Here is an 18,439-nt window from a genome sequence, read left to right as displayed (position 1 = left end):
ATGGTACTGCAGTTTCTGTAAGTTTGTATTGCTTTATTTTGTGAATAATTTAATAATTTAGACACTCGTAAAAAACATGAACAACAAGCACAATACAAAAAGAAATTCAAATCACGTCTGAATGATCACTGGCGTGAGGTGTGAGGTGATAGTTGCTGAGAACCAAATTCTTTTAAGAAGCACTAAGTCATTCTCAAAAACCAAATCCTAATTATGTCAGTGACATATTTATATTGAGTTTTGTAAATAAAGTCTGTGAGAAAAGATCTGAACAACAATTACAAACGTTAGCACTGCCATTAGTTTCAGTAAAGACCCAGACATGATTTCATTTTGGATGCCTCTGTCTGGACGGGAAAATAAATTGGCACAGAGAAATGCTACAGGTTAATTAATGTCAAGGCTTAACGAAGCTTCCGCAATTCACGTCCACATTGAAGACTTAAAGCACAAACGTCTAGTGGTTTCTGACTCACTCATCAGCGCCTTCATTGGTCTGTGATGTGTGGCTAATCCTTAAAGCTCACGCTTCTGCAAAGAGAAAGGAAAGTTTTTTTTGTGTGTAAAATAAACAGTAAATAATTAGTTATGAATCATTGCTTTTGGTTTTTATCTAAAAGCAGCATCTCCTAATTAATATTAAGAAAAAGAATATACCAGAAAACCAAGAATGGTAATAGCTTTGTTCGTGTACAAGTCTTACTTGTCAGCTGCCTTGTCAGTGGAGCGGTCAAGACTTCGGAGGATGGAGCGTTCTGCAGAGAGGTGATGGGGACTGGTGGAGACACTGAGGGGTGATGAGCTATGCAGGGATGAGAATGACACACCCTGTCTGCGCATCTCCTGAATTGCTCTCTCACTGAGGATACAGAGAAAATTAGTCAACTCTACATGTACTGTTTGCATATCCACTGTGTTGTTACAGCCTTTTATTAAAGTGTCTGGTGGTTCTTAGGCTCCTTTACAATTTCTGATACTTGGTATCTAAATTGTTTTTTATGTCTGATATAATAGTTAAGTGAAATATCTTTTTTTTTTGTCTCGGGTTAGTCTTAAAAATAAAGGTCAGATTAGTTCAAGGTCAAGGCTTGTTGTATTCAGTTTCCTGCTGTAAGAGTACATTTAACTGATATTCAGAAATGTTGTTTTTAAGTTTCTACTCTCGGGAAACCTGCTACTTTAAAGATAAACAATAAGGGCTTGAATTTGTCCAGATCAACTTGTAAACACTAGTGTTGCATTAGCCACACAAATAATGTAATTATGAAGTCAGAGTGGTGATAAACTAAGTCTAATTTCTGTCAAACTTTGGTCACACTCCACTGAGTTATGTGTGTCCTGGAGGGATGTCGGAAAGTCAGTTGTGGAGCTCACCGTTCAAAGCGTTCAGTGGTTAACTGTCTTTTCAGGACGTCCATCTCCGTCTGCAGCTGAGACACTTTGCTGTGGAGCTGGGACACCTCCCTGGCATGCTCTGCACTGAGTTTATGTATACACACACATAATAGTCAGTGTTTCTTATATGACATTTTATTGAAACATAACAGTCTGATCATATTTATTGAACTGGGGTCGTTTACGTTTTGCTGTCAGCCAGAGCAAGCCTGTCGCGTAGAACCTTCAACTCTGACTCTCTTTCACTGGCTGTCATTTGAGTTTGGAACTCCTTGTGTCGATTGGTGGACAGAAGAGTCTCAAGGTTACGAACGGTCAACCTCTCACTGGCCAGTTGCTTTTTAAGTAGCTCCATCTCTGACCTAACATCCTCCAGCTCTCCTGTGACCTAAAAACATTCATGTTTTTATTTTAATGCATAAATATCCAGTGATAGATAACCGCTGCAGGCAGTGTGCACACACAGAGGAATGCAACAACCCAACTCAGGAAAAAATTCGCTTAAATAAACATGTAAAAGCAAGTACGGTCTTTACCCTCTCGAGGTCCATGCTCTTGGACGTGAGTTGACGTGCAGCGAGATCTTTGCCAGAGTCCAGTTTGACACAGAGCTCCCGGACAGAAGCCAGATCAGAAAGTAGAGTGGCCTTTTCCTCCTGTGCTTTTTGCAGCTCTTCTTCCAATCGAGACGTCCCACGAACTAGCGATGATAATTGGGCCTCATAAGCCTGCACAGCCTTCAAGTGCTTGGAAAACATGAGCAGGAAAGTTATATTTATTTTGTGCGGGTATTATTGCATCATCCTCATTTTTCCAATATGCTCTCATCTTTCTCCATGTAAATGGAGCAGCTGCTTATTCTCACCTGCTGGATTTCTCTCTCCTGATGACCGACAGTGTCACGGAGGTGTCTGCGTTCTGTGTCTGAGGAGAGCAGCTCCAGGCGGATGGAATTATTGAGGCCTTCAGCTTGCAGCAACTTCTGCTCCCGCTCCTCCATTTCAGAGTGAGCCATCCTGAAGCGATCCAGCAGTTCCCTGTTCTCCTGTTCCTGTGGATCAAAATAACCGGAGGGGTAGAAGATTACCAGGCAAAAGACGAAGCTAATAAGACTTCTACCACAAAGACAGTATCTACAACCTAGAGTCTTAAAGGAATGTACAGCCGACTTCTACCTTTGCAGCCATAAGTTTCTCTATTCTGGACACTTCAGAAATGTAAGAGTGGACCCTCAACTTCAGCTCATCCTTCTCATGCATAGCCTCTTCCATCTCCATATGTACAGCCTGAAAAAACAGATACCAAGCCATTTCCTCAGTTTTATTTATTTTGTATATATATAAAACTTCAAAAACAATTGCTGATCCATGACCGTGAGGTTTGTTACATACTTGATTCTCTCTTGTCATTGTGGCCAGGTCATCTTGCAGCCTCCTGTTCTCTCTGATGGTGATTTCTTTGTCTCTCCTGAGTCCAGCCAGCTCATCCTGAGCAGCATCCATTTGTCTCCGCAGGCTGGTTATCTCCCTCTCACGGCTGTTTAATGCCCCCTGCAGCTGACTGCCAGGATCCCGCATTATCATTTCATCAGCTTATTGAAAGAAATTCTGTTTCTAGTTTTATTATTTAATGTATGAAACTTATTTGTGTAAAAATACATAAATAAATAAAACTGTGAGTCCAAGTTACTCACGCTAATGAGTTATCCATGTTTGTTACTGTGAGTCTCACATCTTCAAGGGTCTTTTCCTGTTAAAAGAATTATGTCTCATTAGTACTTTCAACCACAACTTTAAAGGATTTTACTTTTTTCCAAGCTTATCTTAGTAGAGGACCCACTTGTTCATATGTACATTGTAAAGAGTTACTGGGCATTAGTCCTGTTCATAATGGCTATAAAGAGATGCCTTGAGTCTGATTCCAGTGTAAATAATGAGGAACAACATTCAGGGTATAAGAAAAAAGCTATTTAAAAGTTTACCTGAAGTTCAAATGAGGTTCTAGCAGCAGATTCAAATAGCTTCCCAGGTTATGGTAATTTAAATACATTTACTAATTGCATTACCACATCTAACAGCAAACAAGAAGACGTGGGTACTAAAAATACAAATAACCTTTATTTAACTACAGGCATCTGTTAAAGCCCTGTATATGTTGTATATTTAATGCATTCTTGCACAGGATGAGAAGCCAGTTTGGGCAGAAGGTTTGAGTATGGAACTGTTTAATTAAGGTTTTTGATGTTGATGACAGCACCTTTTTTGAGAGCTCTGCCTGGAGAGCAACCAGTTTTTCAGTCTTTTGATCCACCTCATCCAGCAGAGCATCTTTCTCTCTATCCAGGGCAGAGATTGACTTCTGAAGAACAGCAACTTCCTCCTTGTGCTTTGAGTCCCGCTGACTCAGCTCCCCTGTCAGATGAACAAAAAATCAAGCACCCAAGTAACCACAGAAAAAAAGAAGCAGTACAACAGCATACAAGGTCCACCCTGATTCACCTATTCTCTCCTCCAGTTTCTCAATCTGCTCATGGGCAGCACACAGCTCATTCATCTTCACAGACAGTCTGTGTTGTGTGTCAGACAGTGACTGCTCCATCTGCTCCTGTAGCAGCCTAAAAACAGACAGGGAGAAGTCCATCAGTCCATGCTTAACACACTGGCAGCAATAAACCTTTAAAAGGCTAAAATAAATGGCATAAATGCCCATTCTAAGAAATATAAACTTGTTGTTGTAAACTATTTCAGCAGAGTTGCAATATAAAAATATTAATCCAAACTTATGCATAATATGGCCTCTTTCATGTCATCTTAATCTTTCAACTTTGTTTCAACACAAACCTTAAAGCGTTGGACTCCGCTCTCTGCTGAGCTGCTTCCTCTGCATTCTGGACCTCAGCAGCTGACTGAACCTTCAGCTCCACCTCCACAGCCTCCATGCTCTCTTTCAGCAGGTGCACCTGTGAGCGCAGGGCCAGCCTCTCCTGCTCCAACTACACCACAATACACATCAGGCCAACAGATTCAGCAAGACAGAACTACTGAGGACCAAGTTATGAGGGCGAACATCACAAAATAATTCTGTGCAGGCACTTTTGAACAAGCTCTGCTTAAGGAACAGGTACTGGACTATTTATCAGGCTTACACTCTTAACTGCTTTCTCCAGGTCGAGAATCCTCTTTTGCTCTCCCTGTCTGTCCGTGAAAGCTGAGGTCTGAGCAACCTGCAAAGTGGTTGAATATTTGTGTGTGTTAGGCTTTGTTGCATCCATTCAAAGCAATAAAATCAGTATTTAATTAACAATGAAGTTTGAGTTCAGAGTTAATAAATGATTACAGTGTTGCAGCAGTATCATTTACACCCTAAAATGTGTTTCTCTGGGACTGACCTTTAATCGCTCCATAAGTGTGTCTCTCTCAGTGGACAACTGCTGGATTTTATTTTCTGCCTGTCTTATCTTCTCCTGCAGTTTTAGGATGTCAGCTGACTGATCTGTGCTATGGGCCAACCTTAGGTCATCTTGAGCCTGAATGAAAAAGAATATTTGAATGTGTATAATAAGTACCTATGTAATGATAAGTTGTTTTTAATGCCCACCTCTTTGAACACAGTTTTGTAATGGTCTCTTTCAGCACTGAGTGCCTTCACGTTGGTTTGGATTTCCTCCATGTGCTTCTCAAACTCCAACAAAGCAGCTTTCAGCTCATCTCTTTCCTTTAGTAAATGTAGCAGTTCTGCCTCTGCAATACCTGCCTGAAAATGTGAAAACATTGTATTTAAGATTTTTTTGCATTAGTTTAAAGCTAAAACCAAAATTTTCGTTGTCTCTTACTCGGTTTGCCATGGACCTCGGACTCTTGCCCTTGCCCGCACTGCGACTGGGGCTAAAGTCCCAACCCCCAGCCTTTCTAGTTCTTTTGTAGCGCTCGGCCTCCTGGCGATAGAAATCTCTCTCCTCTTCTAGACTCTTGACAAATGCATCCAGACGGGATGGGGAGCGTTCCCTCCCACAAACACCATGTTTAGTCCGCATGGCTTCCAACTCCAGGACAAGCTCTTTGTCTAAGAAAGAGTAACAAGTGAGTAACACATTAACGTGAACAATGTAAAGCTGCTATAGTTTTAAACAGCTGAGGTATGTCAAACAGTTGCTTACCAGATGCCATCATTTTTTCAATTTTTTCTTGTAGCCTAAGTTTCTCCTCCTCCAGGAAATTCACCAAGCCTTCCATTTTCTCATTCTGTTCTTTGAGCTCCACCAACTGATCTCTAAGACGGTCTTTTTCAAAGTCACCTTCAGTCTGTTCCTGAATTTTCAACAGATTATGTTTTTAGTTTGCGTAATTTTACACACACACTTATGTACACAGAGGAATGTCAAGCCTATACTAAGAGAAGCATTTATAGGCAGATTAAATAATGGAAATATGAGTTATACTGAACATACCCTTCTAATTTTTGTGATGATATCCTCCAAGTCTTCAATGACTTTCTGCTGCCTTTGAATTTCCTTCTATTGAGAAAACAGACTTTGATTTTGCAATTTGTTTTTAAATTGACCTGTTTGCACTTAGTGACCTAATACCCAGATGTGCTGCTAGTAAGGCATTGCATTTTCATTTGTGCTTTTTTCTCTGCTTTCTAGTATTCTTACTTTTGTTTCTTGTAGTTCCATGTCGGCAGTTTCCAACACTCTCTCTTTGTCCATCTCCATCCGTTTTGCAAGGTCGTCTATGTGTGTCAGCTCCTCACACAGCTCTAGGTTTTTTAAAGACAGATTGGCCACTTCAGTGGAGGCATCTATCTTTTTCTGTTGCAGTCCCTGTACCGTCTGCTCCAGTGTTCTGTTGGTCTCCTGCAGGTACTCAATCTGCAACAACAATTAACAAGCAATTTGGCTTTTGTCCCAGTGAAACATTTATCTTATATTTTATTTAATTTATCCTATATAATCTATGCATGCCTGAAGGTTAAGATGGGAAATCAGTTTCTCGTTGCTGATGTTCTGAGCCTCGAGAGATATCACATCATGAGGTCGTCCTCCGTGAAGCGTGCGATTCAGACGCTCAATCTCTTTGTCCCTCTCCTCCACCTAATAATAAAAATAATAATGAAACAACACCTGATGATCTCCTGATGGGACCTTGATTATGTTGTACTTTTTTTTGTTTTGTTTTGTTTTGTTTCTTACCTGAGTAGTTAAATGTTTTATATATTCTTGGGAATTTTCTAGGTCTAATTTGATTTTTATGATGTCTTCTTGGAGTTCATGTATTCTGTAAAAGAAATTACTGTAAGCCAAGCAGTTGCAAAACAAACTGTGCAAAAGCAAACATCTACAATTATCACACCTATCAGGCAGCTACCAGTTTCCTCAATAAGAGAGCTCAGCTGTCACAAAAGAAATCGAACCTTCCATCTGCCAACTGCAGCAAGTCGACTATATACGGATCATCAGGCTGCGACACAGGATAACCTGATGTAGATGATGGAGGTAGCAGCTCATCAATCTGCATTCTCTGACGTCTGAAGGGAATGCTGCGCTTTTTTCCACCTGTACTCATTTACAAAAGAAAAGAAGGATCTAATCTAATTTTTTCAACAACACTCTATCAAATACAGATCATATTTTACATTGGACTTGTGATATTTACCTGGAGTCTGCACCACTGCTTGCATGTTCTTCTCCTGCAGCTGTTGGATGCGCTCAGCTTTAGCTTTACTGTCCTTTTCCAGGCAGCGAACTTTATGCACATATTGATTATTTAAAAACTTCAGGTCACATGTCTCGTGATCAAGTTTTCTTATGTGCATCTTGAGCTCTGTAAGGAGACAACCTTGTGTGATCAAACCAGTCTCATGTGAGGGCAAAATGTACTGAGGAGAGTGGCTGGCTGGTTCCCACAGCTTACCTCTAGTGACACGGTCCTTCTCTTCCTTCAGCTTGAGAAACTCCAGGTGCAGCTCATTGTTTTCCCTGACCAGCCGAGCATTCTCGGTCTTATATGGCTCCAGAAGAGCATCAAGATTTCGACTTTCTTTCTCAGTCTTCCCTGCTGAAAGTTTGGCATTGCGCAGGCTTTCAGTTGTGTGGACCAGATCACTGCAAAACAGAGGAAGATGTGCCTGTATAACATCTGATGAGCTGTGACAGTCTGACTGAAGGAAAACACATGCCGTGATTAAGTTTCACCTGAATAGTTTCTCAACTAGTGGCAGTGACTCGATTCCCAGTGGCTGTCGGTAGCCCAGCTGATCAAGGCGTTTCCGTAGATTGATGAACTTTCTCTCTGCGTTGCTGTTCATGGCTAAGACGTGGCACTGACGTTACCATAGTATAACACAACTGCGTTAGTGATAATAAGCAGTGTGGCTAAATACAGAAGACAGCTGTGGAAATAAAAACAACGTAAATTGTTAGGGTCTCTGTTGAATTCAGAAAGCGACGTACTGAGCACTAACACTAATTACTACGTTAAGTATTTAGCTAGTAAATGTTGAACAGTACTAACGTTAGCATTCTGTCGCTAGCTTAACAATGAATAAACAAGCCTTACCAAATAGCAGCAGTCTGCGTTGTTAGCTAACTAACAAAACAAACAACACCAATTCGCTCGTTTTGCTGGTCTTAACTAGTCAGACAGTCTGAACTAAATACCAACCTTCCTGGCTTAACGTTACCTTGTTTAGACGGATGTGACTTTCCTGGCAGCTAGCTAATGTTAGCTCAGGCAACGTCAACTTAATTCAACGTCTCCGAAATACATGTCTGGCTTTGACCAATAACTTGCATGACTTCTATTTTGACTTAACAATTTGTTTTTCGTTGAAGTTAATTAATCAATAACTCTAAAGTTAACACATTTCCGCGGTAAACAGTTTAAAAAGTGCGCCGATAATCTCTCGTTTGGATTCGTCACCATGGAGGTGAGACTGGTGGACGTCTGGAGCAGCTCGATTTGAGTACAGGCGCAGTCCGCACTGAAGGCGGAGGGGCGGACATTTAGCTCAAGCATGGAAAGGTATATAACAATAAAATAAACACAAATATCCTGTAAAGTACGGGTGCAGCTTGCAAATGTAATTTATTATGTACATATGGCATAAAGATATAACAAATATATATAACGAGACAATTTTTGGAGTTGAGTGAGTTGTTGAATTTTAAAGAAGCGTACATACATAAGCTGCAGAGACAATGTGCACCACTGTCCAATGTACAGATCCCTTTCATTAAAATACAGAGACACACACATGAAATGTTCATTATTGAAGAAGCATTACAGGGTAGTAACTAATGTATGTTCAGCCAGTGTGAGGCAGTAGTGAATTACTATTCAACAATGCTTAACAGCTAAATTAATGAGACTGAGCAATGCTGGAGAAGTACTCCAACATGTCCTGGATGGTAAACTCCATGGTGATTCCAGATCCAGGGTAGCATCTGCCTATCAAATCTTCAAAGTGCTTGTACTGCCTGATGAACTCGTCTTGCATGGAGTGCCACACCACCTGGTGGAGTAAATCAGGGAGTGCAAAGGTTTAGAAACTGTTTTACCCATCTATCATATCTATAATAAATCTCTACATTTCTCACCTGTAGCAGACTTTCCTCCTCACACAGGTGTTTATCTACCTTCTTGTACAGGTTGTCAAGTCCCTTTTTCACCTCTTTGCCAGGATACTCTTTGATAACCTTGCGCAGCTCTTGTTTGTTGAAGGCCAGCTGATAGCTCACCTCATCCTCACGTACACCCTGGGCTACACGTGCCTCAACTCCTTCAAAGAAATGCTACAAGCAAGAGACCATAAACAGTAGTTTATCTATCACACAGTAAATACAACCATTTAAGAAATCATGATGAAAGCTGACAGTCCAACTCACATTCAGCTTTTCTAGAGGCTGACCCAGAGAGTTGATAACATAGGACTGCAGATGGTCTGTGTATTTGTGTTTGGCTTCTCGTCTTTCTGCATCCAGGCAGGAGATCTTCAGACGTGACAGCGTGGAGAAGATGTGGTGGAAATTCTCCATCATCACAACGTCCCGCGGTGTCTTCTGGCTTTCATTGGCTACCTTCTCCACTGTGAAGACAATCGATATTCACAACTTTGTTTCTAGGCCAATTAGTCAGTCAGTATTTGCTGATGGATGACTAGTGGTCTCACCGTTCAAGAAAACAGCCCTGATGAGTTTGACATAAGCTTTATCCAGGTCTCCTCGGCGTTCAGCACTGCGGAAGATTGTTTCAGCCAGCTCAGCAAACTCCTCAAACCCAGTAACAAAAGGCAGGATGCCAACTTTGCTTTTCTTTGAAATCTTCACTTCCTCCATCTGTCGAATCTGACCAGACTGTAAGAAAACAAGACATTATTAAATTCACTTTAATTTAGAGCTGTGACGACAGAAACCTGGAAAAAAGGAAGCATGAATTGTTGCTCATCATATCAACTCCACTCACAATGCATTTGTCAAAGTTCCTCTTGACAGTGACCAGCACATTTCCCAAAGTAGTGCTGAGGTAAGAGGCCGGGTCAACGTTCTCAGCTGTCCACACATGGTGACTCATCTTCACCAGCATGTAGAGAGAGTTGAAGCTGTCAATCTTGTCGCCCAGAGCGATGAGACTGTTGAGCTCCGTCTCGATGCTCTGGAAGATTTTATTCATCATCAGTCGCACAACGTCTTTCCTGAGACGCAGAAAGAAAGACAGTTAAGAAAAAGGTTAATCAGAAGCAAAAATAAGGACAACAGCAGACTATGCAATAGTAGCAATAAATACAGTGAAGCATGAGAAATGTCTGACTGTGAAGGTCTGTGACATTTTCAGCAGCGATGCGATGTGAAACAACTCACTCTGATGACAATGAATGTCTGTGTTCTGCCTGGGGAGGCAGTCTTGATGGCGTGCTTCCATCTAACTCCTCTGTTTCTGGCTGACAGGACGATAAACATAAAACTTGACAAATCTCAACAAATATCTGCTGACAAGTACATAAATGATGCTGTAACTAAAAACACCATTATTGCTGTATTATTTCAGGCTTTCAAGGCAAAATATTACATTTCATCAGACAGCACAACTACAGCCACTGATACAAAGTGAAGTAACATTATTCTTTTGGATTGCTCTCTGGACAACTTCACCAAGCTACTTGTAGTTGCTAATGACTAGGTGGCAGGTGTTTAATCCTTCTATCTTTCAGCCGCAGCTATTTGCAGTATGTGATCAGATACATACCTGAGCAAGAGGTGGTGTAACTGTAGGGTGCTGCTGCAGCTTGAAGAACTTGCTGATGAAATCTTGTTCTGCAAGACACAGAGGCTCCAGCTCGCTGAGGACCTGCTCAAATATCTGCAAATACAAACAAAATACCTTTCAATACAGAACAATGTGTGTGCACAAAGCTTTATTTCCACTCTTCATCTGAATGTTTGATTCAATCCCTGGGGCTCTGAAGTTTCACCTTGTCAAACTTGGTCCTATCTGCCACATCTAGGTCTGAGGCAGACATGTTGCCCATGTCTAACAGTGAGGAGGACTGGGAACGCCTGCTGTTGGAGCCCTGCACTGTAAGTTTGTTCAGGCTTGAGGTAGAGCCTGTTAGCTTCCCAGAGCTGCCATGAAGGCCTAAGACAGCAGAGCAAATCGTTATTCAGTGATTTTAGTGAGAATGGACCTTGTTTTGGGAGCATCATTTAATCACACATCGAAAACACTATGGATATCAAGTGGTGAGCTTCTGTAGGCACTTATCATAGAGGCAGCATATGTGTTTACACATTAAGCAGCATTGTGAACATTCAGGACAAACCAACCAGGTACAGTACACAGTACAAGAGGTGCTTGTTTTGGGGCGTATGATGGTATATATTGGGGTAGTGAAAGAGTTTGAGCAAATTATTCATTTTAGTGCTGTTATGTCTGAAGCAGGGTGGGTAAATGACAATGGAGTAGCTTTAGCCAGGTGGCATACTTACTTTCTGTTTCTTGTTTGAGTGCACTCTCTTTCCGCGGAAGCGTGGCTGCAGCCAGTTAGAAAGGCAGGCATCAAAGACAGAGACAGGTTAGGCTTAAAACATGCAGCATGACAAGAGGGGAGGCTGGATGTTAGATGTACAAAGTTACATATATGCTGATGTGCACTGCAGTGGCTGAGGAATATATGCTTGAAGCTTTGGACGGATTGTACAGCAGAGTTTTACAACTCTGCCAAAACCATGACTCCATTGAATCCTAATCAGATCTTAAATATTCAATAAGCAGGGAATTGCACCTATACAAGGAGAGGAGAGGCAGGACTTCAACATTTTTGAAGTGCACCTACAGTAAGTTGGTGAAAGTATGCTTATAATAAAATATATCAGACATAGCTGTAAAGTAATGAGGTGAGTGATTCAGTATTTCTATAGAAATATTCCACTAATTGCTGTGTGACAGAACAATACAAATACTGCAAAAACATCTAGAGATGCAATGAAATTCACATCAAACAGAAGAAAGAGAAAAGACAAAAACAGATGTTACTAATCACACATAACAACTGCAGAAGACAAACATGCTCTATATGTGTACACTAACAGGCCTGTGATTCACAGCTCTTACCAAATTTCCCCTTGGCTTCCTTGGTTGTACCTGCCATCTTTATCTTGGCAACCTCAAAGAAGTCTTTAATTTCACGTTCATAAAGTCTGCTCATATAGTCAACATAGGTCTGTAAAAGGGAAAAGGGGAGTATTTGTTTAGAGGCAAAACACCACATTTTGAATAGATACTGAATATTAAAGTAGTAGTGAAGTAGTAGTAGTTTGACAGGTTGGAAAATACACTTGTTTTCTTTTAATTAGATGCTTCTGCTCAGTAAATATGAAACTACAGGCACTGAGTGGTTAGCTCAGCTTAGCATGAAGACTGAAAACAGCTACTACTAGACAACTATACCAGTTTCCATTCCAATATAATACATTTTTATTAGTAATGACATAAGAAGGATTTAAATTGCGTTCATTCACACAGGGATTCACAGTTTAAACAGCCTCACTGTTTACTCTCTTTTTGTCAGAACTTTATGTTATTGTCTAGTTAATTAACAAAATGTATACTTGTAAACCTGTGCTATGAGTGTCCTTAATGTCTGTTGGTCAGTAGCAGAATGTGTATGAGGAAGAGCTTAAAACTCCACAGAGAACATAAGTTGTTGCTAGTGCAACGGCAACGTTTCCTTCTGCTGGTTCAGATTTGAAGCATTAAACTTTTAATTACAGTGTTGTATATAAGTCAAAGCAGCTGCTCATTAAGTGGCAGCAGGGCTGCAGCATTAAAACCACACATGCTGTTAACCCAGTAATCACAGATGTCGGCTTTAACCAGGACTGAAATCTTTTTATTTAATCTTTTCATCTCATCTCTCTATCTGCACAATCAGGAATAATTATTTCACAGAATGTCCAACATTTTCATGTTTAAGCACTGACCCTTGACAGGCCCTCATACTTCTCCCTCTGGGTGTTCTTCAACCACTCCATGAGTTTGGCATAGCGCAGCAGGTCCCTGTGGAGGGGGTTGTGTTTTGGCAGAGTCAGCTCTGCTGTGTGCTGGGACAGGGTGGAGCTTTGGTCATGGCCCTGGAGGACAGAGTAAGGAGACATACTTATCAGCACCGTCAATCATATAGTACAGAAAAATCACATTTTAGTGTTACTCCTTTTTTTTTTTTAGCTACACACCACACGTAAAGATTTTTTTATCCTGCTACAGTATGACAAACATACTGTATGTGACAGATGTTACCTCATATTACAATGAGACCAAATAACTAGTTGTTCACATCCACCAACACTTCTTCAGCTCCTCTTACTGACAAGCTTATTGAAAAGCACAACTCTTATTACTGATGTTCTCCTTACTTCCCCTCAGTGTTAGCTTGTTCAGTCTCTTACTGCTAGAGGACATGCACGCAGAGCAGACAGGCACAGGAATTTTATGAAATGATGTCTTTTGCAACAAAGCCATGTTAGCACTCAAACAGCACTTAGCCAAGTGCAGATTGTTGGTGAAGAAGGATAAAGATGCACGGTGCCTCTTCAGCTTTGAGATCAGATGAGAGATGTTACATGTAAGTAGTTAGGAACAAAGGCCATGCAATAAATGGTGTTACGGAAGGCCTGATGTCTAAGTAATGACATATAAGTTGAAGTGAGGTATGCCAGATCAAACATTAGCAAAGAGGGGGGCATGTGGTTGCTGTGAGGGTACTCACTGGAAGTGAAAGACAGGAGGACCTATAGAACTGAGGGATGGTCATTTTGAAGTGACTGAAGTGGTTGAACTGACACAGAGACAGAGAGCAGAGGGGGATGATTTAAACTGAGCAACACAGAGAAACAAGAAGAGGTGGGACACAAGTGGAAGGAAACGACACAAGGAAGCCCAAGAACAGAGGCTCAGCTAAACAGGAAGTTCAAGAGGGGAGTGAGAGAAAGGGCCTGGAAAAGAAGAGGGGAGACTGCAGCCCACCAAGGTGCAGCAGGCTTATAATGGCAAAGTGTGAAGACAACACTAACTTCTGACTCATACATCTGCTTTAAAGATTCCCTGCTCCCTTGCAGAATTAAACAGCATCAACAAGATTTACTTCCTTAGAATATCTACCAGTTATCTCTTTGGCAGGCTACGCAAAACTATAAACTGCTAATCCAGAATAACATACAGACAACTGCAGAAAGTCCATAAACCCTCACTCTAAAAGAATATTCATGATTCACCAGTAGTGCTATAACTCATGTAACAACAGGGTGCCAGTTACCTGGTGAACAAACACATTGTTGAGGTGATTTGTGAGGCGACGAGCGAAAGTATCTCTCAGCTCAGCGAACAGGAGCTGTTGCTGCTTCACAGCCATCAGCTTATCGTGGCCTACAGAAGGAATATGGCAACAGTTTAATTTGATTATTTACCTCAATAACATCAACCAGGTTAATTTAGCTGATCAGCAAGCAACTGATGAGGCATCATGTGCAAACCAACCTGGTCGAAGGGCCACGTTCATGCACTGCAGAAGAGCTTCAGAGGCGTTGATGCAGGCCTCAATACCTTTAGGTGAGGTGAGGTCTCCCTCCTGCAAGGCCCGGATGTGTCCTTTTGATAAGTCCATGTAGTTCTACATGAGGAGCAAAACACCACAGTCGTCAAACAAACAAGGTAAAAGTAAATGGAAGAATAGTATTTTTATCTTTCCCAATGCTTTAGAAAAATACCAAATATCCACATTGTGGCACCTATGGCACTTAATTTAGTGAAAAATGTGTTCCTAACCACTAAGAACTGGATCTCGTCCAGCAGTTTGCCATTGTTGGTGCTGCTGATCTGAATGAGGCGGTTGCTCTGTGAGATCTGGTCCATCTGCTCCTTGACGCTCTGAAGCATCTCCTCATAGCTGCTCAGCTTCCCTTCAATGGTGTCTACCTCGGTCAAAGCCTCATCCAACAGCTGCATCAGGATATTGACTTGCTTCTCCGATGCCATGATGGACTGGATGTTGGCCTTAAAACAGAAAATAATAAACAGACTATTACTATGTTCCAATGTTTATTTCCTGCTAATGTTCCAGTTTGGTTTCACATGTTTTCATTCCTTTATCGTCACACTCTCTGACAAGAAGGGAGCTTGTCTCATCCTGTTTTTTGATCTTAGCAGTTGCTTCACTCACCCCATCTAAAACCTGCAGCTCCTTGGAGAGCACCTCTGCAAAAGCCTCAGCATTGGAGATAGCATCCTCGCACATCTCCATCATGCTTTCGATATCTTGCTCCTCTCGGGTGCTCAGCTCCTGGTAGTCATCCAGAGCATCCTCATCTCCCCCGGCAACGCTTTGGCTCTCGCCGCTTGGCACAGATTCTAATACAAAGGAAAAAGAAGGAAATGGATGTCCACAATCAAATTAGATCCACTTTTATGGAAGGACAACTACAAACATAAATAGAGCCGGTATTGGGAAAGGACATTAAGTAATTTAATGTATTACTGATTTGAATCAAGTCATAAAGTATTTTACAATAATCACTTTTTGGCTAAAGGTGTAAACTCGTATTGATTTACCAGTGGCTACAATGAAAAACCATAATAAATGTAAGTTGTAGTGAGTTATGTAACCCATTAAGCCACAAACAAAACTTACATAATGGGAAAAGGTTAACACTTGAAGAAGAATGGTTTAGAGAAGAAGAGTAGTTTGAAATGCTACTGTACTGATAAAATAGTTAATGTAAATCACAGTACAACTCAACTAACACCTGAACTGTCCATTGTTCTTGAACAATTAAAAACAATATGGGTTTAAGTCTTTTAAGATTAATTACAGAATACATTAATGAACACGTCAGTATATAATCTAATGAATTATGGTGGAATGGACGAGTATAAAAATGCTAAAAGTGAAGTAAAAACATGACCTAAATGTGTGTTATGAATATGTAAAAAAAAAACATGCCAATCTTTATTAAGTGACAATAAATTCAAACAGCAGGAGCCTTAAGGAGGTGGGAGTTTCTAATGGGAGTCGTGGTTTGAGGTCATGATATAAGAATGGAGACGAGTGAGGATGGGGGAAGTTAAGTCCTACCAACCTTCCGCTTTAGGAAGTTCTGGCCAGAGAAAGTTTAAAAGAGAAAAGTGAGAACAAAGAAGAATTTAACACAGAAGGCCATACCACAAACAAGGATACAAAGAAGAGATCTTCAAAGACGCTATTAATAAATAAAATAAACCAAAATCCAGCAAAGTTCCTCATTTCTGGTCTGGAATACCTCAAACTTGACCACAACACTAAAGAGGAAAAAGCAAGTCTTAAAACAAATATAATCAAATCATGAAAAGATGCATGCGGTCACACTGGTGACAGGATGGAGAGTTTCCACACCTTCAAGCAGCTGAGAACTGACGTTCACAAACTCCAACTTCTTCCTCAGATAACGCTGGTTCAGCTTCCAAATGCAGGAGATAAAGGAGTTTTTTTCAGCTGTACTGCTGGCCACCCACCGGTACACCTTCTCAAAGTGAAGGTCAAATTCAGGGTTTTCCTATAACACATGAGGGAAATACACAATATGTTAGATCACCATAAGGGAGAAAAAGAACTTCATTACAACAAAAACATAGTAATTACTGAAATAAAGGTAAAGATAGAGAAACTTCTCTGACCTTGCTTGCATCTTTGGCATCAACTTCTGTCAGATCTCGAAGTTCCCAGGTCTGCTGTCGCTTATAAAAGTCTCCTTTGTCAGATTTTTTCACTTTCACCACTTTAACCTGGACAGGCCTCTCAGTGGTAACTAGATGAAAGGAGCAGGTTGTTTTAGAAACATTTTCATTGAATGATTATATTTATTTACAGCAGTTTTCTAAGGTTATTATCAAGTTACCTGTCGCACACAAGAAGCAGTTCTTCTTTTTCTTCCCTGCTTTGCAGACATTGACGATGCCAAGGAGCCGCTCATCGTTGGGTGTGAAGATGTCCCTCTGCAGAGCGTGCTTTATGGCTGTCATGGTGGACGCTGTCTTTAAAAACACACAGCAGGTACTTTACGTGGAGATGGTCATCGGCTTACCTGGATACCGGCATAAGTTAGATCAGTTAACCTTAACTCTTGACAACTGCCTGATTTCTCACAGCCTGACAGTCAAAAATCTTAGAGTCATATGTGATTCTTGCCTCTTTCTTGAACACCACATTAAATTACATGTTACCAGTACTTTGGTTGGTGGGTGGGTTTCAGTCAGAGATACCTCTGTTATGATTTGGCGCTATATAAATACACTGGAACTGAACTAACCATAGGGGACATACTGTACATCCATAAGCTTGAATTTACCCACCAATTAGCTTAAATAGCATTTCCTTCGACATTATCGGGAAACCAATGCAATTTAAATTCAAAATCTACAAATGTTGGGCATCCACTGTGCAGACTTTCCAAGTGTATGGGAACAGGTAAACTACAACCATTGTTCTTCAGTTTGTGGAGTCTTTAGAGACTTTCTCATTTCATGCTAGACAATATTTGAGGGGTTATGTTAACACATCGGTGAGAGTACTCGTTTTGTGACTTTGTCCCCGTCAAGAACTCTTTTGACGATAACTAGCTGCTGTAGCAAGATGCGACACTTTGACATTAACTCTACAACCAAGTGGCAAGAAAAGCCCACAACCAGGCGCTGAAACGCGTTTGTAATGCCAGCTAACACCCGCTGTCGGCTACATTAGAGAAGAGTAACGAAGCACCCAGAGACTTATCCCAAAATAAACAATGGCCTCCCTCTGTGTTAGCTAAGGTAATGTTGCTAACACTGTTGCTAGCTTGGAGGAGCTAGCTACTGTTAGCTTATTTATGTTGACATTTGTGGATTCGTCGGCGAATCAATCAAACGAACCACTGCAACTGTTAAAAAGCAATCTATCTGCATTCTGCTATATATATGTATATATACATATACGTCCATGTCACAGGAGGCTCCTACCTTGTTTTGTTAGCCCACCAGCAGCAGCCCTTAGCCGACGCCGCCCTCTCCTTTCCGGGTTCTCGCTGTCATGTGACAACTTGTCAACACCCACGTCGCATTCACGTCCAGCGGCAGTGAAGTGCAGCTGGATCTCTTCTTGATCTTCTATTTTTCACCAATAAACACTTGTGCTGAACACCTCAGATAAAGTTTCCATTAAAAAAACACTAAAAAGCAAACGGACTTTATGGGAGGTGGTTTGTAGTCGTTTGATTGCTTCTTATTATTGATAAATTAATCAAAGATACACCTGTAATGTGTAAGATACATTCATCTAATGCCCACAGGAGATTTCTTTATCATGATGATATGTGGCATATGACTTTTTTCCTTACATTCTGCTCCTCTGTAAAGAGGATGTGTAAGCCCATCATATAAACAGGATTTTTTACAACACCAGGTGGCATTGTTAATCCACATTATAGATTTACAACTTCATGTGTTCCATCATGTTCTTCCACATACAGGCATGTCTAGGTGTTGTC

General features: G+C 40.9%; 2 protein-coding genes across 5 annotated transcripts; both read right to left on the bottom strand.

The window, feature by feature from the left end:
* Positions 1-26: 26 nt before the first annotated feature.
* On the bottom strand, positions 27-8,327 carry cep135 (centrosomal protein 135). Of its 2 annotated transcripts, none has more exons than XM_026345332.1 (26): positions 8,077-8,327; positions 7,589-7,785; positions 7,308-7,498; positions 7,050-7,217; positions 6,808-6,949; positions 6,587-6,671; positions 6,359-6,487; positions 6,050-6,265; positions 5,843-5,908; positions 5,552-5,702; positions 5,228-5,457; positions 4,993-5,148; positions 4,784-4,921; positions 4,541-4,618; positions 4,236-4,387; positions 3,894-4,009; positions 3,652-3,806; positions 3,089-3,144; positions 2,787-2,955; positions 2,571-2,681; positions 2,261-2,446; positions 1,932-2,141; positions 1,581-1,783; positions 1,375-1,479; positions 704-859; positions 27-531 (listed from the first exon to the last, which is right to left on the bottom strand). In XM_026345332.1, the coding sequence occupies exons 2-26, from the start codon at positions 7,699-7,701 to the stop codon at positions 510-512; spliced, it is 3,504 nt and encodes a 1,167-aa protein (XP_026201117.1). In that variant the 5' UTR covers positions 7,702-7,785; positions 8,077-8,327; the 3' UTR covers positions 27-509. The 2 variants fall into 2 exon arrangements, with proteins under 2 accessions (XP_026201117.1, XP_026201118.1); XM_026345333.1 differs by lacking the exon at positions 8,077-8,327 and adding an exon at positions 7,953-8,062.
* A 128-nt stretch (positions 8,328-8,455) lies between these two features.
* exoc1 (exocyst complex component 1) lies at positions 8,456-17,998 on the bottom strand. Of its 3 annotated transcripts, none has more exons than XM_026345346.1 (19): positions 17,913-17,998; positions 16,817-17,002; positions 16,596-16,726; positions 16,315-16,474; positions 15,106-15,293; positions 14,712-14,939; positions 14,424-14,556; positions 14,203-14,312; positions 12,872-13,021; positions 12,003-12,111; positions 11,378-11,422; positions 10,864-11,027; positions 10,638-10,751; positions 10,253-10,332; positions 9,858-10,086; positions 9,565-9,748; positions 9,281-9,480; positions 8,993-9,187; positions 8,456-8,907 (listed from the first exon to the last, which is right to left on the bottom strand). In XM_026345346.1, exons 2-19 carry the CDS (start codon positions 16,938-16,940, stop codon positions 8,755-8,757), a joined length of 2,697 nt encoding a protein of 898 aa, XP_026201131.1. In that variant the 5' UTR covers positions 16,941-17,002; positions 17,913-17,998; the 3' UTR covers positions 8,456-8,754. The 3 variants fall into 3 exon arrangements, with proteins under 3 accessions (XP_026201131.1, XP_026201129.1, XP_026201132.1); XM_026345344.1 differs by having other exon boundaries at positions 8,755-8,907; positions 16,817-16,952; positions 17,913-17,977; XM_026345347.1 differs by lacking the exon at positions 11,378-11,422 and having other exon boundaries at positions 8,755-8,907.
* Positions 17,999-18,439: the final 441 nt, after the last annotated feature.

Source organism: Anabas testudineus, chromosome 4, assembly GCF_900324465.2.
Source record: "Anabas testudineus chromosome 4, fAnaTes1.2, whole genome shotgun sequence".
Lineage (NCBI taxonomy): Eukaryota > Metazoa > Chordata > Actinopteri > Anabantiformes > Anabantidae > Anabas > Anabas testudineus.
The sequence above is the reverse complement of the archived record's forward strand: the minus strand, read 5'-3'. Positions and strand labels throughout refer to the sequence as shown.

Coding starts and splice junctions, on each gene's coding strand:
- cep135 (XM_026345332.1), bottom strand. CDS start 7,701: ATGAACAGCAACGCAGAGAGAAAGTTCATCAATCTACGGAAACGCCTT. Junction 6,950..7,049: donor AGCAGTGGTGCAGACTCCAG/GTAAATATCACA, acceptor AAATGAGTACAG/GTGGAAAAAAGCGCAGCATT. Junction 2,682..2,786: donor CAATGACAAGAGAGAATCAA/GTATGTAACAAA, acceptor CTGTTTTTTCAG/GCTGTACATATGGAGATGGA.
- exoc1 (XM_026345346.1), bottom strand. CDS start 16,940: ATGACAGCCATAAAGCACGCTCTGCAGAGGGACATCTTCACACCCAAC. Junction 16,727..16,816: donor CTGCTTCTTGTGTGCGACAG/GTAACTTGATAA, acceptor CCTTTCATCTAG/TTACCACTGAGAGGCCTGTC. Junction 10,752..10,863: donor ATAGGACCAAGTTTGACAAG/GTGAAACTTCAG, acceptor TTGTATTTGCAG/ATATTTGAGCAGGTCCTCAG.